Below are 21,566 nucleotides of genomic sequence, written 5' to 3'. Positions count from 1 at the left end.
AAAGAAGCAAAGAGGAAAAAGAAGTGAAGTGATAAGAAGAATAGATCAGAGACAACACAAAGGAAGCAAGTAATAGTAAGAAGGAGGACCAAAGATTATGATAAACAAACAAACAAATATGTGAAATAGGCCACGTTTTGAACTTCAATACCCAGGATTAGGTCCTCCACGATCCAGGTTGTAAACTTGTCTGGGATTGAGTATGTAATGGAATTTCCTATGTACCCTAAAAGAAAGAAAAATAAGAATAACAGCTGTAAAATGGAGAGTCAAGGCAAATTATTATTTTTTGCATTGTTTTGCGGATCAGTTTTTTCTTCTAATAGTGGAAAAGAACACCCAAGCATCAGCTACATTTGCTGTGAGAGTAACTACCGTACAATAATTACGTTGAGGAAGTGGAAGTAAGCAAGAACATGGGAGAAAATGACCTAGTAATGGACTATGTAATGTAACTGATTTTAATGGGAACGGAAATTAATAAATTCAGTCAATGAAAAGTAGGATTCCATGGCAAGAAACACGATAGTGAAAATTATTCAAAGATTGGGTGGGAATTCCTAAAACAGGAGTCACTAAGAACAGGATTCCCTCCCCCCACCAAACATAATTAAAAGGAAAAAAAGTGGAACACAGCAAAAGAAGCCCACCTGGTTGCACAAACAAAGAAACAAAAAACAATCTTTAGGGAAAAATCTGTAAATAAAAGAACCACATAAAAAAAGGGGGACAGTCATCAAGGAAGAATACATGCCAGTAAGTCTGATTTATAGATATGGCATCAAAAAAAGCTATGTACAGAAGGCTCAGTCAATTTTGAGCCCTGTCAGGATCTAACTCCAGGCTGTGGGCAGAGTTTGCCTACAATACTGCATTCTGACCGCTGAGCCACCAGGACTCCTTGTAAGAGCTCTTACACTTTTAAGAGTAATGATAAAAATACCTGGAATCATAACTACATTTTATAAGTAACATTACAGTTTGAATCCAAGGGAAAATCTGCTATAAAACATTTGCTTGAAAAATATTTATTTGTCTACAACAATTTATTGGTGCATTTATTGCATCACAATCTTAAATCTTGGAAATGTACAATTTTCCAAAAGAAGGGGGAAACATACCTTTCTCCTTGCCTTCCTCCACTCTTGGGGTTCACAAATACCAGCAATGGGTGGGTTCCTGGCTTAGGCATGATCTGAAAACCAACAGGGATATCAAACAAGTAGACTCCTTGCACAACATACAAACATTGTGCAGAAAGGAGGAAAAATAAGTGATGTGGCAGAGTTACAGGTGAAGCAAAACAACTAACTAGAATAGGGGTGGGCAAATACATCCCCTTTACGACTTGAGGACTTTAACTCCCAGAATTCCTGAGCCAACCATGCTGGCACAGGAATTCTGGAAAATGAAGTCCATAAGTTGTAAAGGGGCCATAATTGCCCACTCCTGAACCAGAAAGATGTTGGGTAAAGAGGATTTAATGCTATGGAGAAACATTAGGATCCTCCAAACTCTGCTACTCTTTGCATCTTTTCTGCATATTAACTTGCTATGCACTGGGCCACAAATTGTATATTGGACACAGACCAATAAATGGATATATTTATTTAGGAGTCTTGTGACCTTCTGCACATTTTTGATACACATCAAGTGACTGAATTCTTAAGGGCATGACAGATAATAGCCTAATCAAACATTTGCAAGCATTGATTCTATATCATTATAATCTTTTTTTCAAAGAGAAGGCATGCTGAATTCTAAATTAGAGGAAATTCTATGGGGATGGATGTTCTGCTATTAACACATGCATAGTTTAACATAGCCATAATTCCTGGAGTGGGATAATGTCTTCCATTAGGCAGAATGAGGTATGTACCTCAAAAAACAGATGCTGGAAGGTGGAAGCAAGATGTTAGAAAAAAATGCAATAAGGCATGTAGTTTTCCTTCTGTCCCTTAACCAGCATTTCTCAATCTCAGCAACTTTAAGATACGCGGACTTCAAATCCCAGAACTCCCCAATCATGCATGGGGGAACATGGATGTAAATTATCAAATTGCCTTCAGGAATGCAAAAAACTCCCCAAAACCTGTTCCAATGTCAATGCAAAGAAATATGCAACTTCCAGTCTATTTGACTTTTTATATGGAAATGGAGAAGGGAACGATGGCTTGTTATTATTTTTTTCTGGCCATGAAATGCTTTGGGACTATCTAGTCTCAGAGTGGTTTATAAGCAGGCTAAAGGACTAATATATTGACACTGTGTTCTGGTATATTTTTCTCCAAAGTGGCCCACTATTGCTCACAATGATGAAAGTACTTCTCCATGGATACATACACCTATATGTGTACAAGGGAGAAAAGATGTTATCAGCTACCCACCTGCAGTCCATGTCCATCCACTGTGGTAGTATTGTATTTGAAGATCATGTTTGTATCCTCGGGGGTGGTACTGGATGGTGATTCACTCTCTGATCTTCGTGAGTGGGATTGCCTATCCTTTTGAAGAGTCAAAGATGCATATGGACATTTAAAAATAGATAGCAAAGAAGTACTAATGACATAAACAGAGAGGAAATGATGGAATTCTAAGTATAAAAATATATAATAAGACCACAAAAGACTAAGGATATTGTATAACACATGGGTACTAAAATGCTGCCTATCAAACAGTGCAAAACTTATCATTTGGTAAAGGACATGCATTTTATAAATTCCAAATAATCTTGGATAACCTAGCAATTTTGCTATAAATTATAATTAAATTCTGAAAATATCACCCCAAAAGTAGCTTCTGCATAGCAGTAACCATAAAATTCCCACAAACAAGATTTAATTGAGGCATAATGTCGCTGATCTTGCAGAAGGCATAAAGCCATCACGATTAATAACTATGGAAAGATCTCCATTGAATTATCTAATCTTATTATCCGTTTTCTCTGTAGAATCATTCTGTACATCATGGTCCCTTTTACTGGCCTTTTGTCTAATATTTCCAAATTAAGAGAGTTACTTCAGCCCTTTATTCACTTTGTTTTTTTCTTTTCTTAACATTCATTTGACTTTCTTTCACTAATGTATACTCAACAAAGTTGTGGGCCATGGTTAGCTTTACTCTATTATACCTATGTACCTTCGGCTTGAGAGGAAACAGTCCTCTGTTATATAACAGGCATAAATGCTCCATAAAGTAAAGGTAAAGGTAAAGGTTCCCCTCGTACATATGTGCTAGTCGTTCCCAACTCTAAGGGGCGGTGCTCATCTCCATTTCAATGCCAAAGAGCTAGCGCTGTCTGAAGAAATCTCACTGGTCATGTGGCCAGCATGACTAAATGCCAAAGGTGCACGGAACGCTATTACCTTCCCACCAAAGGTGGTCTCTACTTTTCTACTTGCATTTTTTATGTGCTTTTGAACTGCTAGGCTGGCAGAAGCTGGGACAAGTAACGGAAGCTCACCCCGTTACGTGACACTAGGGATTTGAACCGTTGAACTTTCGATCGACAAGCTCAGTGTCTTAGCTACTGAGCCACCATGTCCCTAAATGTTCCGTATTGGTTTATATATTTAGAGTTTCTCCACATAAAGAGGGACTCTTTGTGAAAAATATTATTTAATGTATTCTGCATTGGTTTGATACATTCAACTTATTCCATTTTTAATATTTAAGTTCTGATATATGTTGTTGACACATAATAATTTTTATTTAATCCATTTAAAAATTTTGTTCGTTAGTCATAGTCAGATACAGTAGACAGACAGAAGACTCTAGGTCAAAAATCCAGGATTTCCCCCCCCCCCTTGTATAATGACATGATTGAATAATAATTAAATTTGGGCTTTGTAAATAGATGAAAAGAGATAAAAGCTTTAACATAGATTTATTTCATTTAAAAATCAAAGGTGATTAATCTATAGCACCCCCCTCCACACTGCCATTCATACTTGTGACATCCACATATGTCCTGGGAACCATCAGTGTAGTTATTATGAGAACCTTAGTGCACTTTTCCCAGCTTGAGACCATGGTGGGCAACATTGTGGGGAACTATGGTTACACAGTTCAATACCCAATACACAGGGTATATTCCCCAATACACTGGGGAATACCAGGTTTGGAATGGCTAATCTAATTAACCAAATCAGCGTGGATAAAATCATTTGGATCATGAGACTATATTATCCAGTTGTCTTAACCAACAACAAAATACCACTCATTAAAACATTATTTGATGTGTGCCAAGCAGACTCATTTACCAGAACAACTGGGCAGATCTGGGAAGGCAGCAAGATGTGGTCTTTTAGATGCCCACCATCACATTCAGGTTTCACATGTGAGGCACATTTGTTGTGAAGCTTTAAAAAGAGAGAAAACAGCATGTACCAATGTTTACTTTCCTGCTTCCATCCTTAGCCATTTGATCCTCTAAATTTTTCCTTTACTTGATCAAGAAAATTATAAAATCAGATTAGCAAAGCACCTGAAATTTCTTTGATAAGATGGTTTTTAGCCATTGCTTTCTATTGGGAGAGTTAATTCCTTAAGGAGAACAGTCATGAGAAAATAGTGATACTTTTTATACCAAAATGCAGAGGGGAAATGATACAGTTATACATCTCTAGCCTTGGCTTGGCAGATATTGTTGTACGGAACAAATGTCTGGAGGCTGTGAGTGTCTAGATCGGGAAGACCCCACAGCCCAAACCTGGCAAGATGGAGTGGCTCTATGCTTTTGGTCCCTGGTGATTTATCATCATTGACTCTGGAAAGGGTCACACTTCCTGTTGTGGCCCGTCAGCGGCCTGTGTGGATTGTAGCTGATTCTGACAGTGAGGAGGTTGGTGTGGTGTTGCAACAGCAGCCTATGTAGCTGGCACCAGAGTCAGACAATGAGGAGGATGGAGAAGATGTGGTGCCAGAGGCAGGGATTCAGCCAGGGCCTTCAGAACCTCCAGAAGCTCCTTTAAGTGAAGAAGATGAAGAGGAGGAGCCTGTTCTCGATGCATGGGCACGCAGAGCGACCAAAAGGCAGAAGTGGCTCCTCAGGAAGAGGTCTCCTTGAGAGTAAGGCTTGGGGCTAATTGGCCACTCCCTTAGCCTATTAAGGAGGAACGCCGACTGAAGCAATTTGTAGGGAACAACTTTAGTTCACTCTGCTTCGCATCTGGATTCTCTGCAAATTGCTTCTGGGCTTTCTGCCAACCTTAGTAAGATTGTGATTACTTTATCTTTGGTTTCTTGTAGGCTGTTAAGAAAGTTTATTAACAGCCTTTGTTTTGAAAAAGACTGAGTTATTTTAGTAAATTAAGTTTTGTACAAACTTTGTGTGTGCTGTGTTCTTTGGGATCCATAGCTGGGGCAAAACACTTCCTCAGATTTAGCTAGTGCACTATTTGTGAGATTTTCCTGGTATCATTGTTCCTGCTCAGGAGGACCTTTGCATAGAGCCATGTTGTGCATCAACTGTGTTCATTTCTGGACTGGAAGACCTTGATCATGGTCAATACGTTTTACATAGGTTGGTCTTTCAGATTACTTGGAAGCTACAACTGTCCAGCAGTGTATCCTCCTCTATCACATTAAAAATTACAATTTGCTGCTAATTTTTAGGAGGAGCTGTGGAAGGTTATGCTTTTCTGTTGTAAACAGCTTGTAATTCTGTGAAATTGTTGCTGTTTCTTCAAAGAACTGCTTTGAGTTCTTTGGAAAAAGAGAAGAGTTTAAATTAAAACATTAATAAAATAATGTTTTTAAACAGCTCTATTCTTCCTGCCTTAATATCTGCAGGTCTGGTAAACTTCTATACCTATCTTAAGAGGCATGTAGTACCATTCACCACACATAACGATAAAAATAAAATGCCTCCAAATATAAAAAAGCAATGCATCCTATGAGTTTTATTTTTGTACCATAGAGGTGCTTACAATAGTTCACAATAGTTGCAAAGTGGGTAATATTATTTTTATCATCCAATCTTGGATGTGTTCCTTGAGAAAGCCAATTTTGTCTCTGAAGCCTTCTAAAAATACATTGTGGACCTCCCTTTTCACAAAGATTTACTTCATATATGTCAGAATCAGGGTTATAAAAGAGGCAATGTATAGTGGCATGAACTGCTGAGCTGCAATATTTTTAGCATTTATGGTTTCTCTATAATTTACTGAATAATGGCTATTTTTGAGATTAGGAGGGATAACTACAGTGGTAAGGGAAGACGAACCTTTATTTCTTACAAACATGTCACAAAATTTATTAATTTAAATGTGTAACAATCTGTCTTGACTAAAGTAGATTTCCGTAATTTTTGGTTAAAAATAAAAAGACCACATTCTCTTCACGTACTCACTGTGATTTGGCACCATGCACAATGTAATCCGGTAATTCCCTGGTAGCATTTGATGCTTTTATGACATCGATCACACTTGGCTGGGGAATTGCCCTCAATCCATGTGTGCTGCATAACCTAGAAATGCAAAATTGTTCAACTAGCTTGGTAGAAAGGGAGGATAGTGCAAATTTAGGGAAGTTCCTACTACAGGAACTGTCTCCAACTTCAGTTTAGGGAATCGTTTCTCTGATTATGAGATATTTCTATACATTTATATCAGAGCCCTAGTGACATAGTGGTTAGAATGCAGCATTACAGACAAACTCTGCCCATAGCCTGGAGTTCGATCCTGATAGGACTCAAGGTTGATTCAACCTTCCATCCTTCAAAGGTCAGTAAAATGAGAATCCAGATTGTTGGTTACAATCAGTTACAATTTCAGCAGTTTTAATTTCTCTAGTACAGGGGTATCAAACTCAAGGTCCACGGGCTGGATTCTGCCCACAGGGTGCTTTGATGTGGGCCGCAAGGTGCTTAGATCTGGCCCGTTGGGCTGCCCTGGAAACAGCAAAGGACCGGCCCATGGTGCCTCTGCCAATGAAAATAGAGCTTGTGTGTGTGGCCCACCCGAGCTCTGTTTTCACTGGCAGAGGGTTGCCGGAGGCTGTCTCAGCTAAAAACAGAGCTTGGAAGCCTGTTTTCTCTGTTAAATCGCCGCAGGAGGCCATTGCAGCCAAAAATGGAGCTTGTTTTTGCTGGCAGAGGATTCGGGCCACCACAGGCACCCCCAACATGATTGACATCAAGATGACCATGCCTACCCTGGCCATGTCCCCCACCCCCGCCCCCATAGGTCAAACACAACCCTGATGCGGCCCTCTATGAAATTGAGTTTGATACCACTGCTCTAGTATATTAGTACTGTTGATGTACGGTATTATTTATCTAGTGTACCTATTAATACTGTTGAAGTAGTTAATTGAATTTGGTTGAGCTTATTGAAGATGAGAAGATCTGGAAGGCAGTATTTTTTTGGACCTACTTTATATTAAATGCCTATACTGATTTTCACTAAATATAAATTTAAGGCAACAAGAGTTAAATGGAGTCAAAAAGAACACATTATCAATTTGCAAACAAAAATTAATCCTAAAGCTTATCTGCAAACCCTGCCCCAAATATAAAGTCCACCATTTGAGACTAATACGTATATATTATATCAAAATCACAGCAGTGAATTGGTTGTCATAAGACAGAGACCTCTTTTACTAAAATAGCATTAATATTACAGTATGGACTGCATGTTCTACATACAGATGGCTTTTGAATTCATGGCAGATGATTAAATAGTGGACACATAGTACTGATCTTCCACATATGCCTCACTTACATTTGTATTTCTCTTGGATTTTACATAAGTATTGATGCAAGGAGCAATATCTTTGGACACACATCTTTCATGGACAGTATATTTACAAACTGTAGAAAGGAAAGAAAAAAAAGAGAGAGCCATTCTAAATTACTGTATTGAGTACAATTTCCAGCTACTTCTAGAGTTCGGCTGTTAAAATATAATATTCCATGTATGCAATTGTATGTACAATTCTTCAAAAAATTCTAAATGAGTAACTGTTGTTATAATCCATGATAGTAGATTCACCATTCACTATTGAGATGGCATTGATGACACTTGTGGATGACTTCTGGCTGGCTAGGGACAGAGGTGGTGCATTTGTCCTAGCTCTCCCTGAACTTTCAGCAACTTTCCAGACCATCAATTATGATATCACTCTGAACTGTTTTAGGGGACTGGAAGCAGTACTGTGGCAGTTCCCCTCCTTCCTTTTTCAAGTGCAATTCCAGAAGGAGAGATTGAGCCCTAAATGTTTGTGTTGTGGGTGCCTCAGGATGTGATTCTTTTACCCCTCATGATTAACATCTACCTGGTGTTGGGTGAGGTCATTTCTCAGCATGGGGTTTACAATCAATATGTTTATATGTTATCTTCTAAACCTCAGATTCCCATAAATTAAATTTTGAAAGTAATGTATTAACAGTTGCCATATTTATTTATGTACTATAAATTATGTTCTATTGAAGTCTCAGAAGTGAGACTTCTGAGTAGCCATCTATCCTACCTTAATATTTGAAACTCTTGTCCCAAGGTTGACCTCCAAGCTTTCTTTAGATGGCAAGTGAGGACATGCTTCTTTCACCTAGACTTTTTAAAAATAATCTATTCTCTCTGAGTTGTTACTTTGGTTGTCCTGAAAGTGGGTTATCGTTTGTATCCGGTTCTATAATAAAATGGTGTACAACTGGAAATATCTCAAGCTTCCCTTGAGAAAGGAAGGTACTGGAAATATTGAAACCTTACTATCTCTGTTTTAAGATTAAACAGAAACTAAATCAAAAAATTATTTCCTCATCTTTTGGGGAGATTTTGACATGACCCTTCCCAACTGACATGCAGGTAACCTCACTACCCATGATTATTGTGCATCTGCAGGGACTTACAGGAACAGCACAAGCCTTGCTTCCTAACTCCCAGTAACATAGTACGGCAAAAGTTGCAGTAGGCAGGCTTCTTGAAATGTTTCAGTCTCCAAGCATGTTGGCCATCATCCTTTATATTCTGTAGGGATTTTTTTAAAAAAAAGTTCACTTAGCAGAGAAGAATCAGTATGATGAATCTCCAATAACCCACCAATGACCCAATCACAGAAATATGCACTTTGCACAATTATCAATATTATCCCTTTATAATGTGAACTAATAATGTCAGAACTATAGAAAACATTTATCAGTTTTTCTCACACAGACGTTCTTGTTGAACTTAATTGGCATGTCAACAACCTGTAAATAATTGTCTGAATTAACCTATGTTATAGTTTTGCTAACTTCTCTTTATTTTTTGAAGAAGCAGCTACAGAATTTTTTAAAAATTAAACTTTTACTACCATGCAAGAAAATAATCTAAGACTCAAGATAAATAATTACCTAGAGAATACATTAACCTGTCTTGACTTGATCTTCTCCTGATATGCTACTGTACATTTCTATCATCTCCAAACAATAACTATTTTGATTGGAGATTCGGTCTGATTACAGTGGGTAAGTCAATCAAAATAGCCTTTATCCAAAATATTGTATACCATTTTGGCGGAATTGGTCTAAATAATTTATGCAGTATCATATAGTCAAAAGACAAAGATTGAATATCCTAATGAATTATAACTTGGATTTCTAAAAATGTAAATATGTTGTTTTTCTCAGCAATTAGCGTAGAATGATATAATTATAATTATCTGTAAGGTATGGTAGACTTTTTTGGGTGGGAGGAGAGGGTGTTGCAAGCATCTCTGACAGATATAAAAGATGGATGGGTGTCCTGTCAATAGTAGCACCTCTATTTTATTTATTTATTTAACATATGGCATCTACAGAGATTGTACAATCATTAATATACAGATTTAGTTTAAATAATGCATCAGCAAATATAGATACGCACATGTGTGTATGTGTGTGTGGTGTATATGTACAATACAATATAGGAGATATTAGATTAAGATAAAACCATATAATCACCGTAATATGGAGCCATAGAATTGCAATAGGATAGATGTTATAATTCGATATCTAAGGAAGCTAACCATCTAACTGCTTCTGGTGTGGCTGGAATGAGATCATCCCAGGTGCCTTGAAATTTCCTGAGGAGATTTCCTTGAACGATATGTATTATAGTTTGTTCCGGTGCACTAGTCACATTGCAGGCTCTCGGCCATTCGGCGTGTTTATCTTATTCCACTCTCAAACTGTCTGTTGTCATCTGAGATCAGTCAGGAGGTGCAATGTTAGAAAGAACATGAAGCCATGAGAGTGGTGTGGATTTAAGGGTTCCAGATATTATTCTCATTGTGTCATTATGATGAACATCTATCTTGTGCGTATGACAACTTCCCCATACAGGTGCTCAGTATTTGGCAACAGAATACGCTAATGATTGTGCCACTATACACTATATGCAATTATCTCTATGATAAGTATTGAAAAAGCAAGTGCCTAATTTGGGAGAGAGTGAATCAACATGATTCAATGAGTGTTATTACAGCAAAAGGCATTCCAGAGTACTTTATTACTAATATCTGCATAATACAATTTCAAATATTCCCTTTTGAATGGTTATGGTGGTTAGCATATCTATCTGGGATACAGTGATATGCATGGAGGCTTCACAGCAAGAAAATCTAATCTCTGATCTACATTTACTTACAGAGGCACAAAACACAAATGTTTTTCTACTATTCAATGCAACTTGGTCTTTTCGCCCCCTAAACATTTAGCTTAGGGATTCCTATTTTGAGCCAGACAAGACCGTCAGCTAAGCACCAAAGTTGCACCAGCAAGTTCATGGAGGTGACTTTCAACAGTTGCATTACACAATTTCCAGTTCATTTGCCTTTTATTTTGCCTTTTAACTTTATTTTATTTTGTATTTCACTCATTTACAAAAAGACCACAAACAATACTCCCTAAGGACAAAGCAAAGCCTTCTAATTGGGACTCATAAGAGTTAATCCAGAAAATTATAAAATTAGAAGAATCCACTAATCTCAATCAAACAGAGAACTATAGGGGACTGTAGACATTGAATCAGGTCAGTTGTTTCCAGAAGAACAAATAGCCTTTTACCATGTGACTAGGTAAAATAGGAATTGACATGCTACCAAAATGTTGAAAGAAAAGAAAAAAGCAACCATCCAGCCTATCCTGAATAGAAAATGTATAAAACACAGAATTCACAATTTTTAAATGGATAGAACTTTATACAGGAATATTACCGCAGGTTTGCTGTCGGATAACAAAATGTGCTGCTTATCTTCTAAGAAGTAATGTAGTGGATCAGAAAAAAAGGCCTTACATAGTTTGAGATTATTGCCCCACAATTGTCAATAAAGCTTATGGAAACCTCACAAAGAGCATATTAACATCCTCCTACTCACGTTCCTCAGGAACTGACATTCAGAGGAATATTGCCTTTGGTGGTACATAACTGTAATTACTAGGCATAATGACTAATACCCTTATTTTTAAGAAGTTGTAGAATTAAAATTAGAAAATATATTTTCCTAAATACATATATATTTCAATCTGTCCTATTGTATTGTGTTTTCTATCTAATTGCTCAAGAAGTCAAGACCATCAGATAATCTCTCAAAATCTATCAGATGACCACATTACCTTCTAAAGATAGGACTCCTAAATCATGAGATTATAGAACTAAAACTGAGTACATCACTCCTGCTGTTGATGTACCAGACAATGTTTACACCAGGAATTCAAAAGGTTGCTTGTATTGTATGTCTCAAGAATCTAGGGAAGATGGAGGGGTAAAACGGATATTGGTTCCATAGCACCATAATATAACAACGCACAATTACTATATTATTAGATTTCATTTGAACCTAATTAAATTTATTTATATTGACCTCCTTCACTTTTTAGAAGCTTTGGATAACTGTTAACACAATCCTTGAATACTGGGCAGATAGTCAAGATGTTCTTAGTGTCTATGGGTAAAAAGGAAGCTGAGAATCTGGATTTTGCAATACTTCCACTCTCAGAAGGCCAGAGACTTAAAAGAATCTAAGAGGCTGTATATATTCAAGTGAATGTTCATTAGAAGTTCCTCTGCTTTGCACTGCACTACACCGCATGTGCTTTATCCCTTAGAGAGAGACGTAATGTACATACTGTCTGTTATGTATGTTATATATCAAAAGCAGTGTTTTTTCTGTCTTTGAAAGTAAAAGTTAGATAAATGACTGCCTTGCAACGTAAAACATTTCTTAAATCCTTTCCTTATTTTCCATCAAGCAATGCAAATGTTAATAAAAATAATTACACATAATGGGAAACTACAATTAGATTATTGGTGCAAGTTTTCATACTTACTTTTCTTTACTTTCTTGTAAGCAGATTCTGATTGATTATATCTAATTTCCTTCAGAAGGTCACATTCTGTACGGCACCTTTTCTCAACTTAATTCCCATAATTGCTTCCTGGCTACAGTTTAAAGTATTGGTGCTAATTTTCAAAATTACAGACAGCTTGAAATCTGATTATTTGAGAGATTTCCTTTCCTATTAAAAATCTTTCTAGTTGTGAAGGTCTACATAAGAGGCCCTTCAGAAGACGACTTGTTTTCAAAGGCAGATTCATTCAGTTTGCAGGAGAAGACCTTCAGTTGCATTGCTTCCAGTGGTGGATTGTCCACCTTTGGGATTCTATTAGGCTCACACTCTTAAATTAATTTTTATTAAATGCGTTTTTCCATGGAGTCAAATACAAAGTGAAATGGACAAAATTAATAGAAACGTGAAACAATTATAGAAAAAGAAAGATAAAAGAAAAACAAAATAAAGAATAATAAAGAAGTGGCTTCTGGTCTTCTCAACCGTAGTTACGTGTACATTTTTTTTTTGCCTTGGAAAAAAAAAGCAGCTAAATGCATATCTTTTGCCAGGCCTTTTTTTTTTTACTGTTAAATAATATTTGGTTTGGTTTTAATTTATGTTTTATGTTTAATTTCTATTTTACATTCTGCATTTCAATTATTGTTAATCACATTGTATTGTGTGGAGAAAGAAAGGTTATACAACAAATAATAACTCTTTCCTATCCTAGGTAAAAGTATTGTTACTCTAGGATACACCATGTTGGGAAAGTTTGGCTTATTGTTGTGAGGTCTGGCTTGTTACTCACTGTTTCCATGCCTAGGAGAACAAGCAGAGGGATGGTAGTCATACCACCCCGAATCCATTCTTCAAGTGTCACAGTTCCATCATGATCATAGTCTATTTCTTCCATCATCTCTTTCAAAATCTGTAGAAGACAAAGTCCAGTTATGTACATTATTTTTTTTTCAGTTGCAATTATATTTTAAGTTAGGAAATGTTCTGTAGGCTTTGAACACTAGTATAGGAAACAAAGTTGATTGCAACATTAAGTTAAAGAATCAAGGGCACTGGTGTTTGCATTGTGAATCACAGAGTCTAGGAGGTAGACTTAGCAGCGGAGACAACATCTAGGCTGCAATTTCAGCCTGAATATAATCAGCTGATCTCACAGACTGAATGCTGTCAGTTGATTCCATTAGCTGATTGAGACATAAAGGTGTCATACAATATTTCCACCCAAGTCAGGTTGTCAATCTGAACTCTGGGTTTCATCACATTGCTTTGACTTCTTCAACTTACTCTTTTGCTTCTTTTGCTTTTTTAAAAAAAATGCATGCTTGTTTGCAGCAGACTTGGAACGGATAATCAGTCCTAAGAATAATTTAGAGTTCTCTGGAATTCTAGTTTTATGGTCGAGTTCTGTTTGTTTGGTTTTGCAGTTCTTTGTTACACGTTTTCCAAGTCAGATTTTTTAAGCCTCCAACTTCTCTTCCTGTGAAACTATAATTATCCTTATTCCTTAAAAGATGTTTTAAAGAAAAAAAAACTATGGGTGGTGGATGGCTTAAAATTCTGTTTTTTCAAAAATAATAACCCTTTTTTGGAACTATTCTATTTGTGACTTGATTATTACAATATGTTTGACATGTTTAAACTGGCTATTTAGAATTAATGGGTGACTCAAGAAATCATAAAAAAGAACAATAACAACAAAATGTGGCATATTAAAGATTAATTGTAGCTTACATGTTTAAGAACAACAGTTAATTTTAATATGCCACAAGATTCTGTTTTTGCTGCAACAGACTAAGATAGTAACCCTTCTGGAAATAAAAATAGGGATCATCCTTGTATTTATAGTTCAATCTCAGTAATTTAGGACCAATCTACATAAAATTAAATATAAATAGTATGTAGATACTTTTCTAATTTTTTTAAATGCTTGTCGCAGCAATGCTGACTGGGCCTTGGAGAAGAGAAGTTTTACACCATCTTTCCATTTGCCACACAAAAATGCCAGTATTGACTTTAAACCAGAGATATTTTTATTAGGGCTCTTACCAGAGACATTTAACAAAGAATTGCAATATTTAATTGTGAATATTTTAACAGCGGCTAGAATTGTATTTGCAAAAAACTGGAAAGGAGAGAAGATAATTGCTGATGCAGAAATTATTAAGAAAATGTTAGATTGTGCCGAAATGAGTAGATTGACATTTGAAATAAGAGAACAGGAAGATAAACAATATTATTTGATATGGGAGCTATTTTACCAATGGATAGATAAAAAAGCATGGAGATGAAATATTATATATGAAATAAAATTTGGATAAAATGTTTAAGCACTTGTTTTTTGTTAGAGGAAAGAACATCTGTCATATAATGAGATTTTGAAAACTTTGAGAGCACGAAATGATTTTAACCGATCGAAATACTGTCTGTAATTGTTTGGAAGTTGATGTTTTTATGTTGTTTTTGTTTAAAAAATAAAAAAAACTTTTTGCAAAAAAAAAAAAAATGCCAGTATTCTGCATGGGGGAATTACCCAAAGAAAATGAAAAAAAATCACATTGGATAAGGCATATGTTGCTAAACATGTTTCTGGGAGGAAGGTGTAACTTTCTGCATATGGTAATCTTAATTAGTAGTGATCCACTACTATGTTTACTTTGCTGTAAAGGAAAGGGAAAAAGGTAGTTATACGTTGTTTATTGAATATTGTGTATGACTTAGCCCTCAGAGGAAAAAAATGATGCTGACAAGCAGAACAAAGCACTTTTTAAAAATAAATTCCAATTCTACGTGGAAAAATAACTTACAGGCCTTAATTCTGTGGAGTCCCATTCCAGATATTCTGCTACGTGTACCATTTGATTGATAATACGATCCAGCTCCTGAATTTAGAAACAAGATGGATGAAGATAAATGTTTTTAAAACAATGTGAGTGATATACTATATGGATGTTGCAATTACATATCAGAATATACATGCAAGAAAAGAAAAGGTAAATATCTTTATGAAGGTGAGCCACCTCTTTAATACAATTGTGTCAGATTACTTTTTTTTCTTTTTAAGAATAAACACTTTAAAGAGCTTGCAGTAGGGTAATATTACACAGCACAGCTACACCCATATCATTGCCTTCCATTTAAGTTTTCCACAAGGTAACTGAATTACTCTATATCAGAGGTCTTCAAACTTGGCAGCTTTAAGACTTGTGGACTTCAACTCCCAGAATTCTCCAGCCAGCATAGCTGCTCTATATCAAGACAGTTTTGGAAAATTTAAAGAGCCAGACCCAAGCTTTGATGCTGCTATTAACCAGCTAAATTTACCAGAGCCTGCCAACTTTGAAAAAGACCTGTATAAACCCCTTTATGAAGAATCCCTCAACTTGGAATGATCTTGTTTCCATGCTGTAGCTTAGCTGGAGACTAGAAATGTTTTCCCAGAGACAGCCAGATTTCACTGATGTATCGCTCAACCGAAATACTTTGTAGTAGCATCACAGTAGGAAAGCCCCAATGCATTTGGGAAAAAAAGTAACTTCTTATCCTCTTAAAGAAAAAGGACTAGTTTGAAGGATAGCTTACCGAGCTGTCCAGGAAGCCATTTCCATCTGTATCATAGAGGCGAAACATAACTGCAAGAAAACACACATGAGCAAAGATATGTAATAAATGTATGTGCCTATCACAAAAAGGGCGAATGAGTCAGGTTTTACTATCTACCACTGCCTTAATTAAATTCAAGGTTTGAACTGACCACAGTGAAGTCTTTGCCTTCAGTTAACCCTTTGTATTTGATAATTCTCATCAAAATAAATGCATAGCCATACAAAAGAGAAGGAATTCAAAAGCGGGTAAGTAAACATTAGCTGAGCTCTGAAAAAGAGGTGAGAAGGAAACTCAAGATTACCACACAGGTTTTATTATATTTTTTTGGTGTAACAAAGAGCAGAGGGAAACTTTGTCAAGCTTCCAAAATTCTGTTACCGGAGATAGTCCTTAACTTAGAGCCTTTTGTTCAGTAACTGTTACAACAGTGCTAAATGAATGGTGGTTACAACCAGTTCTCAAGAGTTTTGGCTGCCCACCCAGCAGTTTTGGAGTCACATAATCATAATCTGGGCCAGTGGTGAAATCTGAACTGGTTTACTACCGGTTCTCTGGCTGCGCATGCGCAGTGTGGACCATGCACCAAATGCGAGGTGTGTGTACACAGTACACGCCAAAAGGAGGCATGCGGTAAGTAGAACAGTGCGCGAGGGGGGGTGATCAGCTGTTGTGCGCAATCTTTTTTTTTAAAGTAAAAAAAAGAGCCTCTGACTATCACGCTGCTCACCTGGGATTGTCAGAGGCTTTTTTTTATCTTTTAAAAGCATTTTTTTCTATAACCTCTTCGGCTGAACTTTTTCAGAAAAAAAGCCTCTGATGATCGGGTGGCTCAGCTGGGCATGGGGGGGGCAGGGATTTTTGCTACCGGTTCTCCGAACCACCCACCACCATTGCTACCGTATCGGGTGATCCAGTCCGAACCAGGAGCATTTCACCCCTGATCTGGGCACTTGGCAACCATCTTGCACTTACGACCAGTTACAGCACCCCGTAATCAAGTGATTGCCTTTTGTGACTGTCCCTGCGGCTTTCCTAGAAGATCAATGAGAAAGTCAGCAAAGAAGGTCACAAGTCTCTAGGGTAAGTTACCTGCACACCCTCCTCCAGCCCTCTGCACTCACACTGGGCCAGCCACTTGTACACCTTCCTCAAGCTTTGCCTCACCTTTTCTACAATTGTTGCACTCTCATGCACCCACCCTATTAATATAGCTAGCTAGACATTTTAAAATTATTCTTCCTATAGTGATTAGTGACTGAAAAATATTAATTTCTGTTTCAATTATATTTGGGTCCCTCCTCCAGATGATCCTGAAAATTCTAGTCAGTCAATTTTTAAGGCTACATTTTCTGGCCACAATTCCTAACTTTTACTTTCAAGATAAAAAAATCTTTTCTGTCTAGTGGAAAGTAAGGGGTTTGGACCCTAACCCTGCAGATGTGAGCCAGAGCATGCATCTGCCCCATGTTATGGGAATTATTGTAAAACTAGATGACTAAATTATCACTTAAGAAGTCTGCCCAACACGTAGTTGGCATTCTGGAATACTTTGGAGACAGTTTGGCTTTACATAGCTATATTTCTACTTTCTGACTGCCCAGCGATCAGGAAATTAGTTTTTTGCAATTGTAGTATATGCACATCTATATTCCTTAAGAATCAGTATGAATTGCATTCAGTAAATCAGAGTTGTCTCCAGCCCCTCTTTTCTGGAAGTTGGCAGTCTGGTGATGATTCTTGAAGATTGGAGGACTGGGTCTTTTTGTTTTTCATTTTCAGTTAAAAATAAACCAGGCCAGTTTTTCCCAATATGGTGTTGTTCCAGTATATGGGGCTTGAAGTACTATATTCAGCACTGAAGATGCTTAACAGCTGATTTAATATATATTTATGTAAATAGAATACCCAAATCAGTAGCTCAAAAATACCAGTGAATTTATAATGTGAATGGCAATGTCCATGTCATCTTAAAGCCAATGCATTTCCACAAAGAAGCAGATGGTATATTTGGCTACAGCGTCTATGAAGTTCAGCCAGCTGGTTGGATATTATGTCATCCAATTCGATTCAAATTGAGGAAATGTGTCTTATGCTGCATAGACTATAATTTTAATCTCTGAGTATTGTTTCCAAAATTGTAGAATAAGTCTTTGTGCCAAATTTATTGTCATCAATATTCTCTATATATGCGTATTTAATTCCTTATACACAGTTCATTCTTAAAATATGTAACTGATCTTTTAGAAGAAACTATCTTTAGAATCAGTTTTTACATTGGCTTCAGTCAAATCCTTCAAGATTAAGGATTTTTCTTTGTTTTAGTATTACATTTAAATAATATATTCTTAATCTTTAATGGAAAACTTTAACAAATAGCACTAGAGGGCAGCCTTTTACAATTTTCAGGAATGTTAATGAAATGACACACTATTTCAATGTATGTAGTTTATATTTTGCAAAAGTAACATGTAGATAACAAATTTCATTTTAAAGCTATTTTTCTCCTTTCTCTGCTACATATCTGACAATTCATTTAATAAAATCAATGATAGGTAACACCGGAATCAAGAAGGCCAATAGAGATGAATAACTTTCTCCTAAGATATGAACAGTATAAAAAGGAAGAAACATTTGTTCATCATCACTTCAAACAGGAAAAGCAATATCCTTCCTTATCACCACACCCAGTTATACAGAGGGCAGTCCACAAACTAGGAATGTTTCATCCAATCTAAAGGGCATGTCCAACATCACATTTTGACTCCTGCTGTGATGTCTGAAGAGATTCTACTGAACAATTCAATTTGAAATGTTACACCAGGATAGATCATAGATGATATTGCGTTTTTTTCCAGTGATATCTCAATTAATCTGTTCTCTGCAGTATTAATAGACATTGGCTTATAAACTAGCAGTTTTAAATGGCAAATGACTCAGAGTTTAGCACAAAGGAAGAAGGCGATAAAAAAAAGGTTATAAACAGGCAACCACTCCTGCGTGGTACATAGCTTCCCTATTATGTCCACCTAAGACTGCCAACTCCATTTGTATCTGGAAAGTCTCTTCTTCAAATGAAAGGATTCACATAACACCATGCACGCACACACACACACGCCAGTGGTGGGTTTCAACCGGTGTTACCACCAGTTCGCATCATGCACGCGCTTCGTGCATGCACACCAAACTTGCACTCTGCGCAAACATAGTGTATAACAGAACAGCTGAGACACGTCAATCCGCTCTGCTGCGCCTTTCAGGTGGGCTAAAAACGACCAAATATAAGGTATGTATAACGCAGGGGCAGGCGGGAGGGCCAACATAACTATTAGAGAGAACCAGTTCACTATCAAGTCACCATCGTCGCTACTGGCTCACCCGAACTGGGCCGAACTGGTAGAAACCTACCACTGACGCACGCGCGCGCACACCCACCCACCTACACATACAACAGACACACACACTTATATACATATGCACACCAACCGCCATACTCCAAAATAAGGCTGGTGAGGAGAAATAGAAAGGAAATACAGTTAAAGAGGAAAACAAAACTGAGAGGTATACTAATATGTGGGAAAAGGATAAGTGTAAAAAAAAGAGAAGCAAGTCTGTTTAGACATTAAAAAAAGGGTTAAAATTCATCAGATGAGCTGCCCTTCCAAATCACAGTCTAGGTTTATTTTTTAAGTGGTTAATTTAAATTTAAGTGGTTAATTTATTATGTCTTCAGCAATAGTTGTAGGAACATGATGGCTCACAAGATTAGGATCCTTGGCTGATGATCAGCAGGTTTACATTCGAGATCTGGTTGTTGCTGCAGGATGGGGTGAGCTCCTGTCACACACTCCAGCTCCTGCCAACCCAGTAGTTAGAAAGCGGGCGATTGTGAGTAGATAAATGGGTACCATGTCAATACCCAATTTAATGAGGATGTGAAAAGAGCTCCCAACTGGGCCTTCCCTGGGCAACTGTGATGACACCACTGAATCCTTTCAATCTGGAAGCATTTCAGCACTCCCAACACAGCTGTAGTAGTAGCAATGTTTGTACCTATTTGAACCCATATGTTCTACCATTCCACTCCCCAACACACAGCTACTTATTTGAGAAAAAACTCTTATCTTCTAGGATAAGGAAGCTGGTAAGTCCTAACTGAGGAATTTGAAATTACATCACTGAACTGGTATTTCATCAGAGCTGATGACTGATACATGAATTCCTCACCTGCAAAACTGACGGTTGGCAGCTGACATGCATGCTCTGAGAATGCTACTAGACACAGCTTTTAAAGTACATGTAGTGTTACCTCTTAAACTTTCCTTTCTATTAAAATATCAGCTAGAGAAGACTTCCCCATCCCAGCTGCTCTTACCACATAATAAAAAGGTTACTACAAGCACCTTTTGATTAATCATAGTAGGAGTCACTTATCAGGAAGGACACACAGAACATTTCAGATTAATAACACTACACCCAAACATGTGAACCAATTAAAATAGTACCTATGCCCCATTTAATTTTTTGGTGTGGCCTATGAGCTGTTATTTTAGAAAGCCAGGAGGAATAGATGTGATTGCAGGAGAAGGAACTGCTGAAACTTGAGCATTTCATACTGGAAAATATTTGAAAATCACTCGCAAATTTTTTTCTCCCTGAAATTGCCCTCCCCAAGAGAAAAAGTCATTGAAATATGAGCTATGGGTTAATATAGCAGTCTTCCATCAATTAATATTAAGCTATGCTGTTTAATCAATATTGAGTCCATAATGAGCTACTTGATGTGGACCAGAACTCTTTCCAGCTCTGATCACAGGCCATATTGGAGCTGATGATATAGTCCAACAACGCACATGGGGATCCATAGGTTCCTAGTCTTACCTGGAAAGGAATGAATGAACAATTTATTGTCTTCATTCATTTTTTTTTCTGTGAAAAAAAATGGCGAAAGGATCAATTAGTGGCATCATTGTTGCCCAGGGGAGTCCCAGTTGGGGGCTCATTTCATGTCCCCATTAATGAATCCACCAAAGTGATACCTACTCATGTTTGCAAGCTTTCAAACTGTCAGGTTGGCAGGAGTTGCAGCTTCATTCATGATTCACACCCATATGAATCTCAACATTTACTGCCTTATAAATCTCAAAGCTCTTATGGATTCCTCTAAAACCGCAACCCTCCCACGTTCCTTCTACCCCTGCCACCTGTGACCAAGGCACCCATAGTTTTGCATGTGGTGCTTAAGGACTACAGATGTTCTTCCTGTCATCCAAGCACTTACACTCCAGCTTATCCTCAGCCCGTCCCCTTTCCAGCAGTGACAGGTAGCAGACAATGTCCTTCAGGTAGACTACCTGAGCCAAAGGGGCTGGTTGATGTGGACTGGCTGTTTTTAGGGAGATGTTACTCTTTCGGAGATTGAAAGGAAGTTTCTTGTCCAAACTTTTGGAACCTAAAAGGAAGAGAAAAGGGTTCATGTTGTTTATGAAGAGAAAAGTGTTCATGTTGTTTTGTAAGATGACATTCTTTAGATTATAATTCAAAACAGGTTCAGGCTGACTGTAAGGTGAAATTGATTTAGAGTTATAATGTGGATCTTAGATCAAAATTAATTTTGTGAACTAAGGGGCTGCAATAGATTCTGCATGGCAAATCA

At 37.2% G+C, this 21,566-nt stretch overlaps 1 protein-coding gene across 2 annotated transcripts in view; it reads right to left on the bottom strand.

Annotated features, from left to right (window-relative positions):
* DGKG (diacylglycerol kinase gamma) overlaps positions 1 to 21,566 on the bottom strand; it is a 76,141-nt gene that overhangs the window by 33,950 nt on the left and 20,625 nt on the right. For both annotated transcript variants that reach the window (XM_070946402.1, XM_070946403.1), the window contains 11 exons: positions 21,192 to 21,362; positions 15,890 to 15,939; positions 15,115 to 15,189; positions 13,101 to 13,220; positions 8,852 to 8,969; positions 7,725 to 7,813; positions 6,353 to 6,469; positions 4,263 to 4,361; positions 2,388 to 2,504; positions 1,122 to 1,195; positions 152 to 226 (listed from right to left, as the gene is read on the bottom strand). In XM_070946402.1, coding sequence (XP_070802503.1) covers positions 152 to 226; positions 1,122 to 1,195; positions 2,388 to 2,504; positions 4,263 to 4,361; positions 6,353 to 6,469; positions 7,725 to 7,813; positions 8,852 to 8,969; positions 13,101 to 13,220; positions 15,115 to 15,189; positions 15,890 to 15,939; positions 21,192 to 21,362 — 1,105 coding nt within the window. The remainder of the gene's footprint in view (positions 1 to 151; positions 227 to 1,121; positions 1,196 to 2,387; positions 2,505 to 4,262; positions 4,362 to 6,352; positions 6,470 to 7,724; positions 7,814 to 8,851; positions 8,970 to 13,100; positions 13,221 to 15,114; positions 15,190 to 15,889; positions 15,940 to 21,191; positions 21,363 to 21,566) is intronic.

The sequence above is a fragment of the Pituophis catenifer genome, unplaced genomic scaffold (assembly GCF_029215685.1).
Source record: "Pituophis catenifer annectens isolate HBS135680 unplaced genomic scaffold, rPitCat1.0.hap2 SCAF_6, whole genome shotgun sequence".
In the NCBI taxonomy this organism is placed as follows: Eukaryota; Metazoa; Chordata; class Lepidosauria; order Squamata; family Colubridae; genus Pituophis; species Pituophis catenifer.
Note: the sequence above shows the minus strand (reverse complement) of the source record. Positions and strands in the feature narration are given on the sequence as shown.